The sequence below is a fragment of the Somniosus microcephalus genome, chromosome 2 (genome assembly GCF_052327205.1).
Source record: "Somniosus microcephalus isolate GS21.2 chromosome 2, FLI_Smic_1.0, whole genome shotgun sequence".
NCBI classification, from domain to species: Eukaryota; Metazoa; Chordata; class Chondrichthyes; order Squaliformes; family Somniosidae; genus Somniosus; species Somniosus microcephalus.
The window spans coordinates 103,157,207-103,180,196 of NC_140988.1; the positions used below are offsets into that span (position 1 = coordinate 103,157,207).

Consider the following 22,990-nt stretch of genomic DNA (forward strand, 5'->3'; position numbering starts at 1 on the left):
ACACACAAAGGCCTGTACCAGTACAATCGACTGGTTTTTGGAATAGCATCAGCTCCAGCTATCTGGCAAAGAGCCATGGAGCAAGTCCTGCAAGGGATTCCGGGGACTCAATGCTACCTAGACGACATCCTTATAACAGGAGAAAACGACAACGAGCACCTTGCCAATTTGGAGCAGGTGCTCACTAGGCTGAAAGAACGGGGCCTACGAGCAAATCGCCCCAAGTGCGAATTTTTCCAAAATCAGATATCATATTGTGGCCACATAATTAATAAGGAAGGGTTGCATAAGTCACCTGAAAAAATTGAAGCAGTTATAAAAGCCCCAGCACCTGAAAATGTTTCACAATTAAGGTCATTCCTGGGATTAATAAATTACTATCATAAATTTTTACCGAACTTATCAACTATTCTACACCCTCTTAATGATCTTCTACAGACAGGAGTGATTTGGAAATGGAACGAAGACTGTAAACGTGCCTTCCATAAATGTAAAGACTTAATCACATCCGAGAAAATTTTGGCTCATTACAACCCATCACTACCAATCAGACTGGCGTGCGATGCATCCCCTTACGGCATAGGAGCGGTATTGTCCCATAGATTCCCTGATGGCTCGGAACGGCCGATAGCTTTTGCGTCACGCTCATTGAACTCAGCTGAGCGTAACTATGCCCAGATAGACAGGGAAGCACTCAGCCTGGTATGGGGAGTGAAGAAATTCAACCATTACCTACACGGACAAAAATTTACCTTGCTGACTGACCATCAACCCCTCATCTCCATATTCAACCCTAAAAAAGGTGTCCCCATTATGACGGCACAAAGACTACAGAGGTGGTCCCTTTTTCTAGGGGCACACCAATACAACATTGAATACAAAGTGTCAAAACAGCATGGGAATGCTGACGGTTTATCACGCCTACCGTTGCCAACGATAGAAGAGGCACCTACAGTAGACCCAGTAGAGATATTCCACTCTACCATAGTGGAATGTCTACCGGTGACAAATTCTGCCATTGAAAGGGAGACAAGAAATGACCCTACTCTCTCACGGGTCTACGATTTAACAGTGAAGGGATGGCCAGCACATGGCGAACCACTGTTGCCAGCATTCTCGCAAAGAAGAGAACAGCTGTCAGTGTGCCGAGGAACCTTGATGTGTGGATCCAGAGTGGTGATTCCGCCCAAACTCCAGGATAAAGTGCTAAAGGAGCTTCACGAGGGGCATCTGGGTGGAGTGAAAATGAAGAACCTAGCTAGGGCGTTTGTATGGTGGCCAGGTATCGATGGAGACATCGAAGACATGACCAAGAGCTGCCTAGGATGCCAGAAGGTCCAAAATGCTCCGCCACAGGCCCCTCTACATCCATGGGAGTGGCCCTCATCTCCCTGGCAAAGGGTGCACATCGACTTTGCTGGTCCATTTATGGACTCAATGTTCTTAATCGCAGTTGATGCACACTCCAAGTGGCCGGAGGTAATAAAAATGTCCTCCACCACCACGGAAAAAACCATCACAGTATTAAGGACCATATTTGCCAGGAATGGGCTGCCGGAGCAGATATGTTCTGATAATGGACCGCAATTTGTGTCCGAAGAATTCAGAAAGTTCTTAAAGAACAATGGGGTAAAGCACTACACGTCCGCCCCATACCATCCCGCCACCAATGGATTGGCTGAAAGGTTTGTCCAGACCTTCAAGAAGGCCACCAAGGCCATGGGTAATGAAGACATAAAACTTCAGCACAAGGTGGATAACTTCTTATTTGCATATAGGAATGCAACGCATATGGTTACTAACCAAACTCCCGCCATGATGTTCTACAATAGAAACTTAAGATGCCGGCTGGATTTGGTCAAGCCCAACATCCGAAGGGACGTGGAGAACCGGCAGTTTCAGGGCATGAATGAAAGGCCAACTAGGGCCTTCCAGATAGGCCAACCGGTTTTGGCCCGGGACTACCGTACCGAGAAATGGCAGCCTGGAACTATCTGCACACGATTAGGACCACTGATGTATACCGTGGACATCGGAGACAGCATAATAAGGCGCCATGCTGACCAAATCATCAAGTCATCAGAAAAGGGACAACCTACACCACCACTCTATACATCTAACGATGAAGTAGAGATACCCATATCTACCTCCGATCCGGTGATACTGGAGCCCGATGAACCCGACACTGGCCTTCAAGCCGAATCAGCCTTGCCAGAAGAACCTACTACACCACCAGAAACTACTACACCCCCGAGGCGTTATCCGGACCGAGTCAGGAAGCTTCCTGAGAGACTAACTTATAATTAATTAATACAGCAATGTATATTATTTTGCATATAACATGTAATTAATAATTGCTTAAAATATGATGTACTAGTTAGCTAGAAGGGGAGGAATTGTGGTGTATGTGCCTTTAAGAGCAATTATGGTGTATGTGCCTTTAAGAGCCCCAGGTGTGCGTAATGCCGGTAATTGCCACTTGGGCTATATAAGCCTGTGTATTGTGTATATCCTTTAGAAACCCCCCCCCAGACTTGCTTAGTAAATACCTATGAACCAACTCCTGTCTTCAGTGTCTTTATCTACACACGGACACTACAGAAAAGGCCTTAACATCCTCGCTATTTCATATTTGCATTCCAGGCACATTTAATTTCTTTACTTGTTTTATGAGAAATATCCAAATTCTGAGGTAGTCATGGTTGCAAGCAACTATGCATGACTACGTTGGGAAATGGTTGAAGCAAACTGTTTGATTCATCCTAATTAGTTTGTGGAATAAGTCAGAGGATCTTTGTGTTGTGTCTTTAAAAAGGGGGAAGCAGGTAGTACAGTGAGTGACTACACTGTCGTTTCACCTGGGTATAAATCCAGCTGAAACTGGACTGATGGGGTGAAAATTCCTCTCTGTTGGCTGTTAGGGTCTTATCTGAATTAAACTTGGGCAATCTCCAGCTAGTTATTAATGGATGCAGGCCCACAATACAAAACTGGCCATAATTCAGCACAAATGTGGCACTAAACTGGCCATCTCACTCAGAAAGGTTGTAAGCATGGTTGAGGTGGGAAACACAACGTTACAGACTGGGATGGTAGGCGTTCTCTTCTAAGGTTAAAGTGCATTGGTGGGCAGGCGGGGAGCTTTGCTCAAAATCAGGTGTGTGCTCTATCTGACTTGAAAGTGCTCAGTACTAACAATGGGTGTCCAAAATGAAGAAATGTTCGACTGTTCTGTAACTGACATGCTTCAACTTGATAAGTGCAAAATTCTCCAAAAAAAGATAAAAGGCAAACTTTTCTCTCACCGTCCCCCTTTCTAGACACCAACGAAAAGAGAGGCAGTTGATGGCAGATGTCTCCACAGCTGGTCTCTGGTTGGTAGACATTACTGAAATTAAATCTAAGCCAGAACTCTCACTGATATTCCTCCATTCCATTGGCTTTCTACTTTACCCAATGCTGAGTGTTCGCCTGATCAATTCAGACAAGATCAGCAAATTAGAGTCTGAAGGAAGACTGAATTCAAATCTCAGGTGAGGCCAGGCAGATTGCAGATGTGGGTCCCGCAGTTCGTCAAGCCAGCAATACACTGATGCACGGTTCCACTGATCTACTCTGTACTTTAAAATGATAACTCGCATCTGTCCACTGACATTCAGAAACAGTTGTGGGAAAAATGCTTTAATATGGAAACGACATGAAAAAATACTCGTGATGGAATAAGTGGGACAGTCTGTAATAATTCAATTGAAGATTTGAAAACAAAAGGTTTTGTTATCCATAGGGGAGAGTAACAAGCTTGGGAATAACTGACAGCAGTTGTTAGAGCAGTTAGGAGCACTGTCTTTCATATGCTGCAGATTTTAGAGACTATTCAGATCAGTCATTGACATTTTTATCAAAGCTTTCCAAGATTTATATTCCCATTTATCCATGGGATTGTGTCTTGGAGGATGCTGTAGAATATATCGACCAAATGCTGTTCTTGGTCTCCTGGTTGCTCAGAAGTGAGCCCTCTGAAGCTGCAAGAGTTTTCATGACATCAAATTGTGGCTGGAGAGAGATGTAGATTGAAAACTTTTGAGTGGATTATTTTTAGCATTCAAGAACAAAAAGCTGCAGTTGGCAAACTGTGGGGAGTGTTAGTTAAAGCCTTTCTTAATAAATAACGATCTGGGACAGATTGGCTGCTGAGGCCCCAGGCATCTCTTTATCAAGTGCTTGTTATATATTTCGCTCTCAATCTCTTTGAGATCGTTTCTTAATGAGTTGTTTTCTTCTGTCTACATTAAATGATTGTGAACTGTGTAATATTTACTGTGTTGTATATTCTATGAATGAATATAAACAACTGCATCCTCTGAGATTCGCAAAAAATCTTAGCACCAGATCCCATTACAACGAGTCAGTCTTTCAACTATTATTTGAAATTACATAGCCCCGATTTTAACTCTTCATGCCCAACAAGAATGGGACGTGGTGGGGGCTGAAATACTTGTAGTGACCTACTCACCTGATCCTTGCTGGCCTCATGTCACACGCCATTTTAACAGGTGCAAACTGGCCAGCCAGCAAGTGCCTTGCATGTGGCAGGCGAGGACCTCATTGAAATTCTGCCGTCTGGGTCTGATGATGTCATTCAGACCTTGGCTATATTTTAAAAAGGGACAGCTGTGTTCGGCATCCGATGCTGGCCTCCTCGGAGCAGTAGGCACAAACCAGCAGGTACAGAAGGGGGCCGAAAAACAAAGTAATTTTCTTTTAAAGATTTCCTTGTGGGCCAGGAGGGGCAGCAGTGCTCCTCCTAGCCCCACAAGTAAACCTATGGCCCAAGGATTCCCTGCCCCGACCGCAATCGCCTACCTCTCCCCAACACACCTGACTGCGGGTTCCTGGCCTGGCCCCAGCCTTCTGCTGCACTTGCCCGTTGGGCCGACACCATTGACCCCGGATTCGGGCGGGAATTGGCTCTAGAATGTTTAAATGAGGCCCGGGAGTTAAAATGGCCTGGGCCTCATGTTGGTGAGCCTGTTGCTCACCCTGCTGACCCCACACTTGTCATTGCCCCCCCCACCCCCCAGTTAAATTTGGGGCTCCTAAGTGTACTTATGGGGCACTGCAGTTAAAAAGCAAAAGCTACTTTGCTAACATGAACATGAGGGTCCACATTTCTTATTTAAAAAATGTTATTGTACCAAGTTTGTTCAAACAAATAGGTAAATCAAAATGTGATTCTTTTTTCCTTCATTCTAGTGGATCTCCCATGGAATTGCTTGCAGGTGGAGGATGCAGAAGGAACGATGGGGCATCCACTCTGCCCCAGCATTGGGGATAATTTTAACCAAACCTACCAGACTGGAAACTGACAGGATCAGATCGACCGCTTGTTTGTACCTCCCGCTCAATTTTACTTTCCATTGACTTCAGTGGAAAGTAAAATCAATTACCTCCATTGTACCTGAACCCCAGCCTCAGAACAGCACCCCTTACTGCACTAATGTGACATTTTCCTCTTCGTAGGCCAGCCATTTTGTTACATCCTTGTTATTTCTTCTTGTAAATATAACACTATTGTACTAAACTTGGTTGAACAAATCAGTAAAATGAAATGTTATAGCTTACGTTGTTTTTTCCCATGAATACGATTTACCAGGAAGGCAATCACTAAACCAACCAAAGCAAGACCCAGAATTGGAATCACAATCAGCAAAATTACTTTGTTGTTATCTGAAGTGGTCTTTGAAATATTTTTAGTAGATGGTGAAGAGATCAACACATATGTAGAACTTTCGGATCTGTTCCACAAATATTCATTGTGAATCGTCTTTGTGTTGGTGGCCTTGGTGCTTGCAACATTTCCTTTGTGGACATTTTTCAGGATCTTTGCTGATATATTTAGTGAAATTGTTGATGACGCTTGTTTACTTCCTTGTAATGTCAGGCAGTTGTTGCTACAGAGATCACGATGTGTAATTGCGGTAGATAACAGAACAAATGTGTCTTTTTCAGTTTGAGCAGACTGGGTTGCATGAATCATTGATGTAGTTGTTTCATTTTTTTGTGATGAATAACCTGTTGAAATGAATCAGAGGATTAAAAAACAATTTACTTTGCATTATTTATGAACCTGTTGCAATCTCCAAGAGTCTCAACTCCTCCATAGCACTTGTAACATGCTTTGCAATTCTCCTTTTATCCTTCCTCCCCTAAAGATGATGGGGGAAGAGGAGAAACTTAGACATGACGGCCACCTTAGATGTGCCCCTAATGGTGCAGGTGCCCACCATTACCATGCAAAATAGAAAATCTCCCCATAACCCTGTCAACTTTGGCGGGGTTAGTGGCTAATGTCGCAGATGGACGCAACCTACTTTCCCCCTACCCCCGGTGGATTTTCAGGGTCAAAATGTTAATGTTTCTTTGTTCTAGAATTGGTTCTGTCAAAGGATCATAGAATAAAATCATACAGCACAGAAAGAGGCCATTCGGCCCACCGTGCCTGTGCCAGCTCTTTTTAAGAGCTGTCCAATTAGTCGCGCTCCCCTGCTTATTCTCCATAGCCCTGCAAATGTTTTCATTTTTAAGTATTTATCCAATTACCTTTTGAAAGTTATTATTGAATCTGTTTCCACCACACTTTCAGGCAATACATTCTAGATCAGAACAACTCACTGTCTGAAAAAAAATCTCCTCATCTACCCCCTGATTCTTTTGCCAATTATCTTAAACCTGTGTCCTCTGGTTACCGACCCTCCTGCCAGTGGAAACAGTTTCTCCCTTTCTACTCTATCAAAATCCCTCATAATTTTGAACACCTCTATGAAATCTCCCCTAATCTTCTCTGCTTTAAGGAGAACAATCACAGCTTCTCTAGTCTCTCCACATAACCAAAGTCCTTCATCCCGGTACCATTCTTTCTGTTTCTGTCAAAGTTTAATAAATATTTTGTTAAATGAGTAATAGGTGTTGCTTTTTAAATTTGCTAATAAAATATGAATAAAATATACTCCTATCCCTTTGGAAGAGGCACTGTTGACAATTGTTACAGTTCACCCTCGCCCCCTCCCCGAAGTTGCTTCTGTCTCACTCTAGAATCATGCAGAGTTGCACGAGTGATAATGAAGCATTAATGTTTGTCGCTATACCACAGGTTGCCTGTGAAACAGCATCGGGTTGCAGGTGGGCAGGAACACACAGTCACAGTCTGCTCAGCCACCCACATCAGAACCACAGAGTGCTACTTTAGTTAAAATGAATAAAAATAAAATTCTTTCAAAAGTTGTTTATTTTCATTGGTGACAGAATCACAATATTAGCAATATTGCTCCTTCAGAAGACTCTGATGAGATTGTAAGGAGAACTTTCCCATGACTGGAAAAATGTGTTACAGTGGTCATTTTCTGGTGGTAGAATTACCACAAGAAGAAAGTAGCTAAGGTGTCTGCTGTCCTCAGCAATAAGAGGTCATTTAGAATATTTAAATCAGTTGGCGGTGGCATTCAGATATTTAACAGCTGAAAATAGTGGATCTGCAAGAAATTATTTTTTAACTGGAAAGCGCGGTGACAACAGTGTTTGCTGACGCTCCTGTGAAGCATCTTGGGAAGTTTTACTACATTAAAGGCACTATATGTTGTTGTTGTACCCTATCAACTCATTTAATTATCTTAAACACTTTAAACAGATCACTCTTTAATCTTCTATACTCAAAGGAATACAAGCCTCATCTATGGAACCTGTCCTCATAATTTAACCCTTTTAGCACCGGTATCATTCTGGTGAATCTGTGCTGCATGCCCTCCAAGGCCAGTATATTACTCCTGACGTGCGGGGCCCAGAAATGAGGCTCGGTAGTGAATATCAAAAATTGGGTGGATTTGTTAAGATTATCCCGTAGCCTTTTAAACACATTGAATTTTTAAAAGGTAGCTACTGTCTCCCTTCTATTGACAGTATGCCCTAATTCACTTGATGGTTCAGTACGTAAATGGCCTGCACATTGTAGTACTGAGCCATACAGGCTAGAAAGTACCCAGGCTTCCTGTGAGGAGCGGGAGGTCCCTGGTTGGTTCTGAGGTAACTGGCTTCAGGCAGGGCAGCAATGAGGGGGACGCTTAAATGGTTTCAGTCCCCCTATGTTTGGGAAGGGAAGAAAAATCAGCTGGGATTCTTGTGCCTGATTGTTATCTTGTGCTCCCTGCTGGACAGTGTGTGTTTGTGTATGTATGTAAGTGGATGTCAAATAAGGACAGGATCAGGCTCAACTGTGATCCTGTAATGCCTATTGATACTACCTGGCCAGACTCACACGCTGTAGCACAAAGTGGGCGATGGTGAACTGGCAGCCCGTTTTACACCCGCCCAATTTTACTTTCCATTGACTTCAACTGGAAAGAAAATTGGGCCGAGTGTAAAACGGGCTGCCAATTCGCTATCGCCCATTATCTAAATATTGGCTTTGAAAATTCAACAGGAAGCACACAAAAAAGAAAACAGGAACACAACATCTCACTTTCTATGTGTCAACATTTCCCCTTTTTTGGTGTACACCAACTCCAAATCTTAATACTGCTGATTGCTTCACTTGGTCCACAAAATATGATGATGAATTTAATCCCTTCCACCTCTTCCCAGTTTTAATCAATGGAGATATTTCTTTGGCTGCACAATAAATGGACAAGTTAACGAATTGGATCCAATGCACCAAACTTTTCTTGCTTTCTCTGTCAAAGCTTCTTCCGAATCTCTTTTAGATTGGGCAAAAATGATACTTTTCTAACTCCAATATAAAATGAGCTCTGGTGAGCAATCAGAATTCCTTTTAAGGCCCCTGCTTATTCTGAACCAGAGCGGCCTGTTTGTGGAAAGTTTGCAACTTTTAACTGTTTGAACATGTTCTCCCTGCCTATGATGTAGTGACTCACTGCACTGAATCACAACATGCGGAGTGTGGGGACATCGTAGATAAGTTCAATTCTGTCCTGGCACAACGAGCACACGTTCAGGAGTAGTTAAAAAAGGAAATGCTGCTTTGTGGTCGAAAGGGCAAAACTGGCTTAAGAACCAGAATGATGTCCCCAGATATTTGTACAGCAGGTGCAAGAATCCCTGGCTGATCTTTCCCTTTTCTATCCGGACAACACGCCATGAAATTTAAATGATCCCATCACTGCCTTGCTTAAGATTAAGGGCCAGACTTGGAAGATTTCTGCGATGGATGGGTCAGTAATTTAGGTTTACCAACCCTCCAGGGTTGCCCTGGAGTCTCCAGGAATGAAAGATTAATCTCCAGGACACTGCCGAGAGCAACCCGGGAGAAAAATCATTCCTTAAAAAAAATTGTGTTTTTTAAAAATTTTCTTTGAACGCTTTCATTTATCAGTCATAAAAGTATTGGAGATGGGGAAAACGGTTATTTAACTGAGTGGAGCGGTTGGAGACAGGTGGTCATGTGATGACTCCTCCAGGGATACATCCAACTAGAGTTGGCAACTTTAGTAATATATCAGGAGTGTAAGCAGCAAATTTGGAATTGTCCATGCTCCTCCTAAATCTGTCCTCACTACTGCTGCAACATTAAGGGAGGTCAAGGGCAGGCTCCTCTGGAAAATTTGGCATTTTTATTTTTTAAATGTTACATTCCTGTTAATTTTAGAACACTATTTTTTCTTCACAACTGTCAGGCTAAAAATAAAAATTAATTAATTCATCTAAAAATATTATAGGAAAAATAAATGACATTTGGCTTCATCCATATTTAACAGACCAGCACTTCCCCAAGGGCTACCTGAAAAGAGGCCGCTCCCCTTCCTTATTCACAGAAACTCTGTTCCTTTTTCACATCCAGTTGAAGAGGTACTCTTCTTCTTCATACCCCTCTCTTTTACAAAGGCACAATTATCCTCAAGGGCGCAGTAGTGGTATGTGCCACCATCCGCCATTGTAAAGCAGAGCGGCCCTCACATGCTCCACCTGAGGTCCCACTTTGCCCAAATGGGCTGAAGATAAAAGTGACTTTTTGTTGAATATTTGGCTCCAAAAGGAGCCAGCCAACCTTCCAGACCAGATAATTGAGCTCCTCCATGATCGACTACCTTAGTCTAGTAAAGGTTTTGGGCCCTTTCAGGAGGCCTCAAAGAGACACAGCAGCTCTTAGCTCTTAGCTGGCTAAGTTCTGCTGCGGTCTTAAGGGTGAAATTTCTCTGGGAACTCCCTCTAACATGTCTCCTTGATGTAGAGAGGGAGCAGGCGGAAGATTCACCCAAGGCCCCCACTACTGGATTTCAAAGGATCAGTATAAATGGGATGTAACCAGGTTGTGCCTTGAATTCTGCACCTCTGCCCCCCCACCCCCACTTCCCCTGGGCAATAATAAGGTTTTCCACCCTTTCCAGTCCCAGAAATTTTGGGATGTCTAGTTTTATTCTTACAGTAAAGATAAGAGATGTGATGGAACTAATTCAATTCTAAATAGAGGAGATAAAGTGGAGCTTGCAGTCTTTAAGATTATCCTGGAATTTAAATTTTAAGGACAAAGATAATAATTAGAAAACCAGCAGAAAAAGTGAAGTGATTGTCTAGAGTTGTAGATTTCTGAGGTAGATTTTCAGAAGTGCTGGATCCTAGAGCCTTCTGTCCCCTCCACCCACTGTGTGTTTATATTCAGTCTGAGTCATAATCTTCTCATTCACAGATGTATCTTTCCCATTGTTGTTTGATCATTTACAGTTGTGACGGAGTTGGGAAAAAACCTTTTCTCTCGATTTGATGCAACTTGCAATCTGTGGGGTGCTTGGGGACTACCTTCATTTTGTCTCGTGAATTGCTAATAATTGCAATAAATGACTGGATATTGTAGGAGGTGAAATGAAATATGTCATTTTGTCTATTTGTACTCCTTTGCCACAGTTGGAGCAAAGCTGGGAAAGGGCTGGCAGCAAGGAGAGTGTCAGGGAGGGAGTGGAGCAGCACTGATCTCGGCCAGCCAATCAGCTGTCAGCTTACTACTTTCCACCGCAAGGAAATAAAAAGTGTAGACATTTGTATACTGTCTGCCTACACCCCTCTGCAGATCATCCACTCACTGTGTTATCAGGGAGACACATGATGTGTGGAAGGCTTTTTTGGTGCAATTTTGAACTCAACAAAATTAGGTTCATCTGTGCTGTAGAATGGGAAACTTTTCCACTTTTGTCACCCGGTGTTGGTATCAAGCATTGCCAGGTTGGGCTTGTAGCCATTTCAAATATGTCAGCCAGGTTAGAGGTACTGTGCTTGTGTTAACTCCGACCATAGGTTGCGTCAAAAAACAACTCCTGCTTTACAACCCTTCTATGATCTCCATCCACCACAGCAATTTCCTCTTAACCTTGTTTAGTTTTCCACTCCACTAATTTCACCATCACAAGTAATCTTTGTTGTTTTATCATGCCGATCATCCTTTCCTACTCCATCTTCCAGCGCCCCGATCCAGCTTGCATTCCCACTGCCTCTGCGATCCCCCACTGCCTGGCTTCTGCTCTTCCAACTTGGGTTACCACAAAACTGGTGGATCCCTGCTCATCCATTGTCACTGCATGGATAACTGCTCCATTGCCATTGCCACCTCATACACCACTCAACCACTAATCTAGGTAGCCCAGTCACCGAGCTGCAGCTCCTTGTCCCCTCAGGCATCCTTGCTTTTTTGATACTGTACCTACTGGCCCTTTGTATACTCCAAACCACTGGCATTAGGCACTACATGGCCCCTTGCCTCTCCTGCATGTGGCTGGTGCTGCTAGGCCCAACTCAGCCTCACATGCAAGGAAACACGAATCAACTTAATCCAGTTAGCGAGCAGGTAGGTTGGCTGGGGAAGACCGTCCCTTTCATAGCCCAACAATAGGGCAAATAGAAACACAGCAGCTACGATGGAGGAGTGAGATACTCTCAGGAGTATTCTCTTCATAAGAACATAAGAAATAGGAGCAGGAGTAGGCCATCCGGCCCTTCGAGCCTGCTCTGCCATTCAATAAGATCATGGCTGATCTACCTCAACTCCACTTTCCTACACTATTCCCATATCCCTTGATTCCCTTAATATCAAAAATTCTATCGATCACTGTCTTGAATATACTCAATGACTGAGCCTCCACAGCCCTCTGGGGTAGTGAATTCCAAAGATTTACCACACTCTGAGTGAAGAAATTTCTCCTCATCTCAGTCCTAAATGGCCGACCCCTCATTCTGAGACTGTGACCCCTGGTTCTAGATTCCTCAGCCAGGGGAAACATCCTGCATCTACCCTGCCAAGCCCTGCAAGAATTGTGTATGTTTCACTCTCATTCTTCTAAACTCCAAAGAATACAGGCCTAGTCTACTCAATCTCTCCTCATAGGACAATCCCCCCATCCCAGGAATCAGTCTGGTGAACCTTCATTGTACTCCTTGTATGCCAAGTATATACTTCCTTAGGTAAGGGGACCAAAATTGTACACAATACTCCAGGAGTGGTCTCACCAGGGTCGTATATAATTGCAGTAAGACGGTTTTACACTTATACTCAAATCCTCTTGTAATAAAGGCCAACATACCATTTGCTTTCCTAATTGCTTGCTGTACCTGGATGTTAGCTTTCAGTGATTTGTGTACAAGGACACCCAGGTCCCTCTGAACACCAACATTTCCCAATCTCTCACTATTTAAAAAATACTCTGCTTTTCTATTTTTCCTACCAAAGTGGATAATTTCACATTTCTCCACATTATATTCCATTTGCATTATTCTTGCCCACTCACTTAGCTTGTCTATATCCCCTTGAAGCCTCTTTGCATCCTCCTCACAATTTACATTTCCACCTAGCTTTGTATCATCAGCAAACTTGGATATATTACATTTAGTCCCCTCATCAAAATCATTGATATAGATTGTGAATAGCTGAGGCCCAGCACAGGTCCTTGCGGTACCCCACTAGTTACAGCCTGCCAACCCGAAAATGACCCGTTTATTCCTACTCTCTGTTTTCTGTTGGTTAACCAACCCTCAATCCATGCTAGTATATTACCCCCAATCCCATGAGCCCTAATTTTGTTTAATAACCTCTTGTGTGGCACCTTATCGAATGCCTTCTGAAAATCCAAATACACCACATCCACTGGTTCCTCCTTATCTATTCTGCAAGTTACAACCTCAAAAAACTCTACCAGATTCGTCAAACATGATTTCCCTTTCATAAATCCGTGTTGACTCTGCCCAACCCTATTATTATTTTCTAAGTGCCCCGTTACCACGTCCTTAATAATAGATTCTAGCATTTTCCCTACTACTGATGTCAGGCTAACTGGTCTGTAGTTTTCTCTCTCCCTTCTTTCTTAAAGAGTGGGGTTAGATTTTCTACCTTTCAATCTGCAGGAACTGTTCTAGAATTTATGGAATTTTTGAAAATGACAACCAATGCATCCACTATCTCTATAGCCACCTCTTTCAAAACCCTAGGATGTAGGCCATCAGGTCCAGGGGATTTTTTGGCTTTCAGTCCCATTAATTTCTCCAGTACTATTTTTTTACTAATACTAATTTCTTTCAGTTCCTCATTCTCGCTGGGCCCTTGGTTCTCCGTTATTTCCGGGAAGTTTTTTGCATCTTCTTCCATGAAGACAGACACAAAGGGCTCAATTTTGTCAATGGGGAGCTTTTGGAGGCGGGACTCCCACTTTTTGGGTTGTAGTCCCACCTCCATCGACTTGTGGCCAAAAAACGCTATTTTCCCTTGATTGACCTTGTTAAGCCCACCCAGCAGGCTCAGCAGGCCAATTAAGAGGCACCTGGTTACTGGTGATGTCAGCGATTGACATTTCATCTGTCAAGAGCTTTTGACAGATGAAAAATCAGCGTTTGACAGCTCTGTGAAGCTGTCAAACACTGACAATCTGTCTTCTAACTTGAGTCCTTCTACTTAGACTCAGTAAGAGAGCTCTCCAGACCAGAAAGCAGAGGCTGCAGCTTTTGACATTTCAGTGGCCATTCTGCTTTCTGTGCCAGTGAGATGAGGGACTCCTGAGACCTGAGGGAAGGAAGCCTGCAGGAGAAATTAAAGGTAAGTAAAACTTATTAAAACACCTTACACTTACCTCACACACTTACCTCTGCACACATGCACCCATCACTCACCTGCACAACGGACACCTTGACCCCTCCAACCCCTGCAGACCGGCGGTCCGCCTCGCTAACTTGGCGTGGTTTGGAGCCGTCGGACAGCCCACACTTCAGAGCTAAAAATAGGGATTAGGCAAAAAACTGCTGTTAACTACCTGTTAACAGGCAGTTAATTGGCACTAATCCCCTTCCCGCCTCGGGGAGGCGGCTCCCAGCACAGGTCTGCTATCCACCTCCTGGGACATTGGCACGGAGACGGGTTGGGGGCGGGATGGGTTCCTGCCCCCCGATTCTGCAATTTTCCCACCACTCCCGCCAACAAACCCGCCTCCTCGGGGCTTGGAAAATTGAGCCCTTTAAAGAATTTGTTTAATTTCGCTGCCATTTCCTTATTCCCCGTTATAATTTCTCCTGCCTCAGCCTAAAAGGGACCCACATTTACTTTTGCAATCTTTTCCTTTCTACGTACCTTTTACAGTCTGTTTTTATGTCTCTCGATAGTTTACTCTCACATTCTATTTTCCCTTTCTTTATCAATTTCTTGGTCCTCCTTTGCTGAATTCTAAAATTCTCCCAATCCTAAGGCTTACTGCTTTTTTGGCAACATTATAAGCCTCTTCCTTTGATCTAACACTATTTTTAACTTCTCCTGTTAGCCACGGTTGGACCACTTTTCCTGTGGAGTTTTTGTGCCTTAAAGGAATGCATATTCATTGTAAATTATGTATTCATTCTTTAATTGCTAGCCATTGCTTGTCTACCATTATACCTTTTAATGTAGTTTCCCAATCTTCCTTAGCCAACTCGCCCCTCATACCTACGTAGTTTGCTTTGTTTAGATTTAAGACCCTAGTTTCGGATTTAACTAAATCACTTTCGAACTTAATATAAAATTCTATCATGTTATGGTCACTCTTCCCTAAATGCCCCTTTACTGCAAGGTTATTAATTAACCCTTTCTCATTGCACAATACTAGATCTAAAATACCCTGTTCCCTAGTTGGTTCCTCAACATACTGATCTAGAAAACTATCTTGTATACATTCCATGAATTCGTTCTCCACACTATTACTGCAAATTTGGTTTGCCCAGTCTATATGTAGATTAAAGTCCCCCATAATTACCCTTGTTACATGTGCCTCTAATTTCTTGATTTATACTCTGCCCTACATTACAACTACTGTTTGGGGGCCTATAAACAACTCCCACCAATGTTTTCTGCCCCTTGCTGTTTCTTAGCTCCACCCAAACTGATTCTATTTCTTGATTTTCGGAGCTAAGATCCTTTCTCTCTACTGTTTTTATCCTATCCTTTATTATCAGGGCTACCCCTCCTCCTTTTCCATTTTGCCTATCTCTTCTAAAAGTTAAGTATCCTGGAATATTTAGTTCCCAACCTTGATCACTTTGGAACCACATCTCCATAATGGCTATTAGATCAAACCTATTCATTTCTATCTGTGCTATTAATTAATCTATTTTGTTGCGAATGCTTCGCACATTCAGATATACTGGGTAGGATTTTCTTTGGGCTGTGGAGGTGGGATTGGAGGCGTGTGGGGGGTTAAAATCCCAAAATCGGGGGACACGAACCCATCCCACCCCCAACCCGCCTCCATGCCAGTTTCAAAGGAGGCGGGTACCCGACCCGCACTGGGACCCGCCTCCCCGAGGCGGGAAGGGGATTAGTGCCAATTAACTGCTGTTAACAGGTAGTTAACAGTCAGCTTTTAGCCTAATCCCTATTTTTATCCCTGAAGTGTGGGATTCCCGACAGCTCCAAACCACGCCAAGTTAGTGAGGCGGGCCGTCGGGCTGAAGGGCTTGGAGGGGTCGAGATGTCCGGTGTTCAGGTGAGTGATGGGTGCATGAGTGCAGAGGTAAGTGTGTTTGGTGTGTTTAAAGTGTTTAAAGAAGTTTTACTTACCTTTACAGCCTTCCTTCCTTCAGGTCTCGGGAGTCCCTCATCTCACCGGCACAGAAAGCAGAATGGCTGCGATCTGTCAAAAATTGCAGCATTCAGCTTTCTGTTCTGGAGAGATCTCTAAATCATCCTGACAGGAAGGAATTAACTTGGAATACAGATTGTCAGTGTTTGACAGCTTCAAACAGCTGTGAAACGCTGATATTTCATCTGTCAAAAGATCTGTGACATCACCTGTGGCCAGGTGGCCCTTAATTGGTTTGCTGAGCCCGCTGGGCATGCTCAACAAGGCCAATCAAGTCAAAATCACGTGGGTTGGCTACAACTTGATGGAGGCGGGACTACAATCCTGAAAGTTGTAGTCCTGCCTCCTACCCGCCTCCTCAATGAAAATCCAGCCCACTAGTGCCTTTAGTTTCGACTTTTTTCTATTTTTCCCTGATGTCACCTTAGTTACGAATGCCCTATTACCTTTGTTACTCTCTCTGTCCCTTCCTGACCCACTCTGGTTACTTTTACCCAAAACTCTGCTCTGCTCCAGAACCTTGACATTTCGCTTGCTGCTTTTATATTTACTCATTCATGAATCTTCCCACCGCCCACCCACGCCCCCCACCCCACCCTTCATTAGTTTCAAGCCCTGTCTACTGTCCTAGTTATTTGATTTGCCAGGACGCTGGTTCTAGCCTGATTTAAGTAGAGCCCATCCCAACGGAACAGCTCCCTGTTTCCCCAGTACTGGTGTCAGTGCCCCATGAAGCAAAACCCCTGCCTTTGAGCCACGCATTTAACCTTCTAATCTGCCTATCCTTATGCCAATTAGCGTGTGTCTCATGTCATTATAACCTTTGAGGTTCTGCGTTTTAATTTGGACCCCAAATCCTCAAACTCTCTCAGCAGAACCTCATTTCTAGTTCTACCCATGTCATTGGCTCCTACGTGGACCACAACAACTGGATCCTCCTCCTCCCACTCCAAGTTCTTCTCCAACCGTGAGGAGATGTCTTTAACCCTGGCACCGGGCAGGTACACAACCTTTGGAACTCCCGGTCGTGGCTGCAGCGAACAGCATCTTTCCCTCTGACCATACTGTCCAATACCACAACTACATTCCCTTTCACTCCCCACACTTGAATGGCCTCCTGCACCATGGTGCCATGGTCAGATTGCTCATCCATCCTACAGGCATTTCCCTTATCCACACAGGCAGCAAGAACCTCATACATGTTGGATAAGGGCAAATGCCGAAGCTCCTCCAGCACTGTATCTGGGGTTCCCGTTACCTGCCTGAGTTGCAGTCACACCCTCCTGTCTCTGACCACTAATCAGACCTGTATCACTACCTAACCTAAGGGGTGTGACTGCCTCCTGGATCAAAGTGTCCAGGTAACTCTTCCCCTCCCTGATGCCCCACAATGTCTACACCTCAGACTCCAGCTCAACAACTCTGATCTGAAGTTCCCCACAATGTAGGCATTTACTGCAAACGTGGTTGTCCGGGATCACAATGCTCTCCACAAACTCCCATAAGCTGCAGTTGCGGCACACCACCTGCAATGCCATCCCTATATAATCTTGTTCTATTTAATTAAATTTGTAGTTAAGTAACCTAGTTTACAGTTTAGTATCTTCACTACTTACTTGATCTAGATTAAGTTATGGGCAATGCAATTAAATATCTACCTGTAACACAAAGCACTACAAGTAGTGTAGGCAAAAAGCAGCAACTCCTTCCCCCTCTTCGCCGAATTCCCAGTCTTTCCAAATTCCCAAATAAAACACTCTGTTCAAGTCCACTCCGTTTAATGCCGCTCTGTGCAGACCGCGCATGTCTCAACACAGTGACCTTTGTAATGGTCCTTTCCTTTCCTCATTTACATGATGCCCCTCAGAGGCAAAAATTTATAATAATAACAACAACAACTTGCATTTATATAGTGGCATCAATGCAGTAAAACATCCAAGGCTCTTCACAGGAGCATTATCAAACATAATTTGAGACCGAGCCATATAAGACATTATTAGCACAGATGACCAAAAGCTTGGTCAAAGTGGTAGGTTTTAACAAGCATCTTAAAGGAGGAGAGAGAGGTTATGAGGTGGAGAGGTTTAAGGAGGGAATTCCAGAGCTTAGCGCCTAGGAAATTGAAGTCAAGGCTGCCAATGGTGGAACGATAAAAGTTGGGGGATGCTCAAGAGACCAGAATTGGATGAGCACAAAGACCTAGGAGGATTTATATAGCAGCATGAATGTAGGGCTGGAGTAGGTTGGGAGGGGCGAGGCCATTAATGTAGGGCTGGAGTAGGTTGGGAGGGGCGAGGCCATTAATGTAGGGCTGGAGTAGGTTGGGAGGGGCGAGGCCATTAATGTAGGGCTGGAGTAGGTTGGGAGGGGCGAAGCCATGGAGGGATTTGAAAACAAGGATGAGAATTTTAAAATCGAGGTGTCACTAGACCGGGAGCCAATGTAGGTCAATGAGCACAGGGGTGATGGATGAACCAGACTTGGTGCGAGTTAGGATGCGGTCACAGAGTTTTGAATGAGCTCAAGTTAATGAAGGGAGCAAGGTGGGAGGCTGTCCAAGAAAGCATTACTTCTTCACCACCACCTTTGATTCTATAACTGCCTGTTTTGTCAAACTGCCTACCCAACATAAAGCTGAGGATGAGACACAAGTTTCCCCAGCTGCACATTGGCAAAACTGAACTCACTTTATTCAGCTCCCACCAAAAATGTCACACCCATGGCCCCAAATCAATTCCCTCCCAGTAGCTGCTCAGGCTGAATCAGACAGAGCACAACCTACATGTCCTATTCTACCAGGTTTTGAGCTCAAACCCAGCATCCTATAAGCCCCAAGACTGCTTACTTCAACCTCCACAACATTGCCCACCTCTGATCCTGGCTCATCCTACCATCATTGAAAACCTGAACTATGCTTTCATTACCTCAAGACTAAACATCTCCAGTGCTTTCCTCACCAGAATCCCAAGCTCCACCCCACATTAACTCCACATCATCCCAAAACCCTGCTGTCTGCACAAAAAGTCCTGTGACCTCCAGCAGCTCCCTTGCCTTCAATACAATGAAGTCAAAATCCTTCTCCTTTTAAGGCCTCAGTCCATCCTACTTATGCAACCTCTTCCAACTCGATGTCCCAATCCATGCCCTTCGATCCTCCAACTCTGACCTTCTGAGCATTCCCCTCCCACTGCTCCTCCTTTGGAGACACAACCTCCAGACACTTAGGCACTACTCTTTGGAACTCCTTCCCTAAGACTTTTCACCCAGCCACTTCTCTCCACACCTTTGAAAGTCTCCCGAAAAAGTTTTATTTTCGGTCATCTATCTTAACTCTTCTATTACTGCTCGGCGCCCTATCTGTCCTATGTGAAGCACCTTGGGATGTTCTATTACATTATTGGCACTGTAAAAATGGAGGTTTGTTGTTGTAGCTTAGGGCAGATGCAAAGTGACGATCCCTCTAGTCTGCCAAAGTAACGTGCCTGAACCATAAAACTCAGAACAGAAACCTAAGGGGTTATTTTAACCGCCACCCACCCACCCCGCCACCCTCTGGTCCAATGGTAGGGGGTTAAGATGGCGAGGGGGTCTGCGCTGCATCCCCTACGTGTTACTGCCCCTCACCATCTTACCTTACCTGAAATCAGGCACAGGAAGGTCACCTGCTCCAGAGGAGTGGGGGGCCTAATTTAAATTGTAAAGTCGCCACCCAATGACATAATCGGGATGCGCACGCCATTTTAATTACGGGTTGTGCAGTCTCGGACCCGTCAGCTTTTTCTGACAGCAGGCAGCATCCTGGCCACAAGATGCCCAGGCAAATGCTCCACAAGAATACCTTAGAACTCCCCTGCCCTGCTCTTCCACCCTCTCCCAATTGCGAACTTTACCACTCCTGTCTGTTCCTCACCTTGCCGTGGACTGTTTCTGTGGGCGCCCGGTTGAGGCCTGACCCCCCACAGATTTCCATTCCCACCCACGAGGCGGGAGTCAGTGTCGGGGCATTCCAGTGAGGCCTGGGAGTTAAAATCTCGCTGCTCACTTCGGTCCTGCACCCCAGTTCCCACCCTGAGTTAAAATTGGGGGTTTATTTTTTAGGATTGCTCCAATCAGAGGAACACTGAAGGAGGTTTAAGCAATTGTATGGAGAGAAGGATGCATAGTGGAATGAAAGGTATGACTTCACCATCACATCAAGTTCCAGTGAAATCAATTTTGTCTCTTACAGAGAAAGATACTCTTCTTCAGAATATGCCATGGATCGATTACAAGTTGAATAAGCTCATTTGTTTTTCTCTCAATAATTTCAGTGCATGGGTGCAGTTAGAATCGAATGATATCAAAATAAGTAACAAGAGAGATTCATCAAACTGGGAACTAAATTAATTATTTCCAGAATGTTTCAGTACTGTACGTGATTTTTTTGTGCTTTTGTTTTGTGAAGTTTTTCATTTTGCATACTCTTTGCATTAGCAATCTGTTTTCTCAACATCAATTCGTACCACAGTGGATTCAAAACAGAGGATTGAGAAAGGAGAATCTCCGAAAGACTGAGAGTATTTCGGTTTGCAAAACATTTTTTTTTAAACCATGGTGCAGTTTTAAGGTAGTCAAACATTTCTACTCTTTAATGAACAAGGAATATTTTTCAATGTGAAAAACAATGGAAAAAAGCTCAAGCATTATAAATGACAAAAACTTCAATTATTTTTGTTTATATTTTTTCCCTTTTAGTTTCTCACTGCTTTCTCCCACTGTGCAACTTCCTTCCCTGGCAAGGAGGAATGACTGAGCGACAACATCACCACATTTGCTGTCAATGCCATTCCCTGATCAGCCATCATGGGTGGGCTGATGGGGCCCTGCCAGATTTCCCGTTCCCCCCTTTCCTTGACGTGCAGCAGTTAGTTTCCATAGATCAAATTCACACAGCAGTTTCTGTTTTTTTAAAATTATTTTATCCCTTTCCCTTATTACCTAGTCTCTCTGTATTACTCACAGGACCATGTTGCATCCGGTTTATGAATGCAAAATGGGTGTAAAATGGACGCAACGAGACCCAATTTTGGGGACCAACCTCCTGCACCCCAAGGAATTGGGTCAGGCCATTTTTTAGGCATCCACACAGGCATTGGGTCCCTTACGAATGTAAATGAGGTGCCCAACGCCTGTCTTAGACCCCAGGTGCCGCACCTGCCCCACTCAGGATTTTTCACCGGCTGCTGCGGCCACCATTGAAAGCTGAGTTTAAGAAAAGAAAATAATTTTTAAACATTCTTCTGTGCTCCTCCCAGTTCCACAGCTCTATGTGCAGATCAGGGATAGCAACAAGTTTCTTTCAACCTCATGGCACAGCCATCCTGTCTACAGGACGTGCTTGATAGTGAACAAGAGCTCGTTTAAAAGGCAACCTTCAGGAAACAGTGATAGAACAGCTCCTCAGTAACTCATAAAGATTATATTGAATGGGAGGCACAGCAATAAATAAATGAATTGGAATTAAAAAACATATGCAATTTATGCATATGTTTAACTAGATATAGTGACAGGATAGTCAACTTCAGAAAAGTGTTGTGTTACATTTATGATCGGCAGGAGTTATGATTGGAGTTACAATTATCAAAGTAGGTCACATTTTAAATCACAATGAATGGTTGCCACTCATAACGAGTGATTGTGGATAACTGCAAGCAATAAGTTTTAGAGTACCAGGTGCTTTTACAATTCCTTATCTGACCATTTGCTGGATTTCACAAGTTGGTGCGGGGGGCGGGGGGGCGGGTGGGTGGGGGTTGAAGAACAGGTTAATGCCACAATCTGTGCAGACAGATTTGAACATAGAGAAATTTTCAAATAACCGTCTAAATCAGCCTCTAACCAATTAATCTGTTGAGAGAAAAATTATAGCAAACATCAGGTCCCATTAAAAAACCTGAAGGAGACATACTTGTTTTAAAGTGCACTTAAATATTAAACCATGTATGCCGTCAAATCTCTCAGACACCTGGGCGGAACTATTCACTGAAGTAAGCCAAAGGCTGCATGGCAGGCAGTGCAGCAGTTTTCAGCCAGGTTTAACAGAACAACATTTTACAGTGACACTTACTGTTGCCAGAAAATAAGAGGGCCACCGTCAGAATCAAATATAGTCTTGAATTCCGTTGGTTCATGTTACCTTTACAGAGAGTGTGCATACAATTCCATTGTGCTCTGATTTCCTCTCTTACTCAAAGAAGCGTCACAATTTCCTGTTTCCTGTAAATGTTTCTGACTCAAATATTTCTTCAGGAGCTGTTTCTGCATGATGTTTTTAGGAAGTGATGCAATGCAACCTGAACTAGCTGCTGTGTCAGTTGATTATTTCTGAAAGTGGTTTCTTTCTTAGTTATCTGCATGAAAGTGGCTCCTGCAGACTTTTTGATAAAATTTCTTTTAAACTGTTAGGCTCCTCCTACAACCATCTGTTACAGTTTGTAAACACAGGATGCGATTATTTTTATTGAAAGATACATTTTGCCATGCAATGTTTTGATAAGCTATATATACAGGATGATGAATATCCGGCCAACTAATTAAATCCATTGCTTCCTGCCATGTGAGAAGGCCACACATATTGATCTTTATCTTCCAGGTATTGATAAATTCCCTGCCTGACTTCCACTAGGAAGCAGAGATTAAAATATAGACTGTTAATATTACTGTTTAGCCAAAAATGATACTTAAAGAAATTAGTCAATATCGTATGGCATTGCACGTGGACAGTCAAGGCCAAGTGTAGTTTTGAGGAGAAACAGGGTTAAAGGACAGGGGGAAAATGGACCACAGAGTGAAGATATAATTCAATCCCATTTTAATGTCATAGATTCTGTCCTTATTTTTATATATTATTTTGATTTGATATTATT

At 43.7% G+C, this 22,990-nt stretch overlaps 1 protein-coding gene across 1 annotated transcript in view; it reads right to left on the reverse strand.

Moving 5' to 3' along the window:
* The window catches only part of tmem154 (transmembrane protein 154), an 83,272-nt gene extending 60,891 nt beyond the window's left edge, over window positions 1-22,381 (reverse strand). Inside the window, exons 1-2 of the mRNA XM_086011834.1 lie at window positions 22,192-22,381; window positions 5,623-6,072 (exon numbers count right to left, since the gene is read on the reverse strand). Of these exons, the coding sequence (XP_085867960.1) occupies window positions 5,623-6,072; window positions 22,192-22,279 (538 nt within the window). The 5' untranslated portion in view covers window positions 22,280-22,381. The remainder of the gene's footprint in view (window positions 1-5,622; window positions 6,073-22,191) is intronic.
* Window positions 22,382-22,990: the final 609 nt, after the last annotated feature.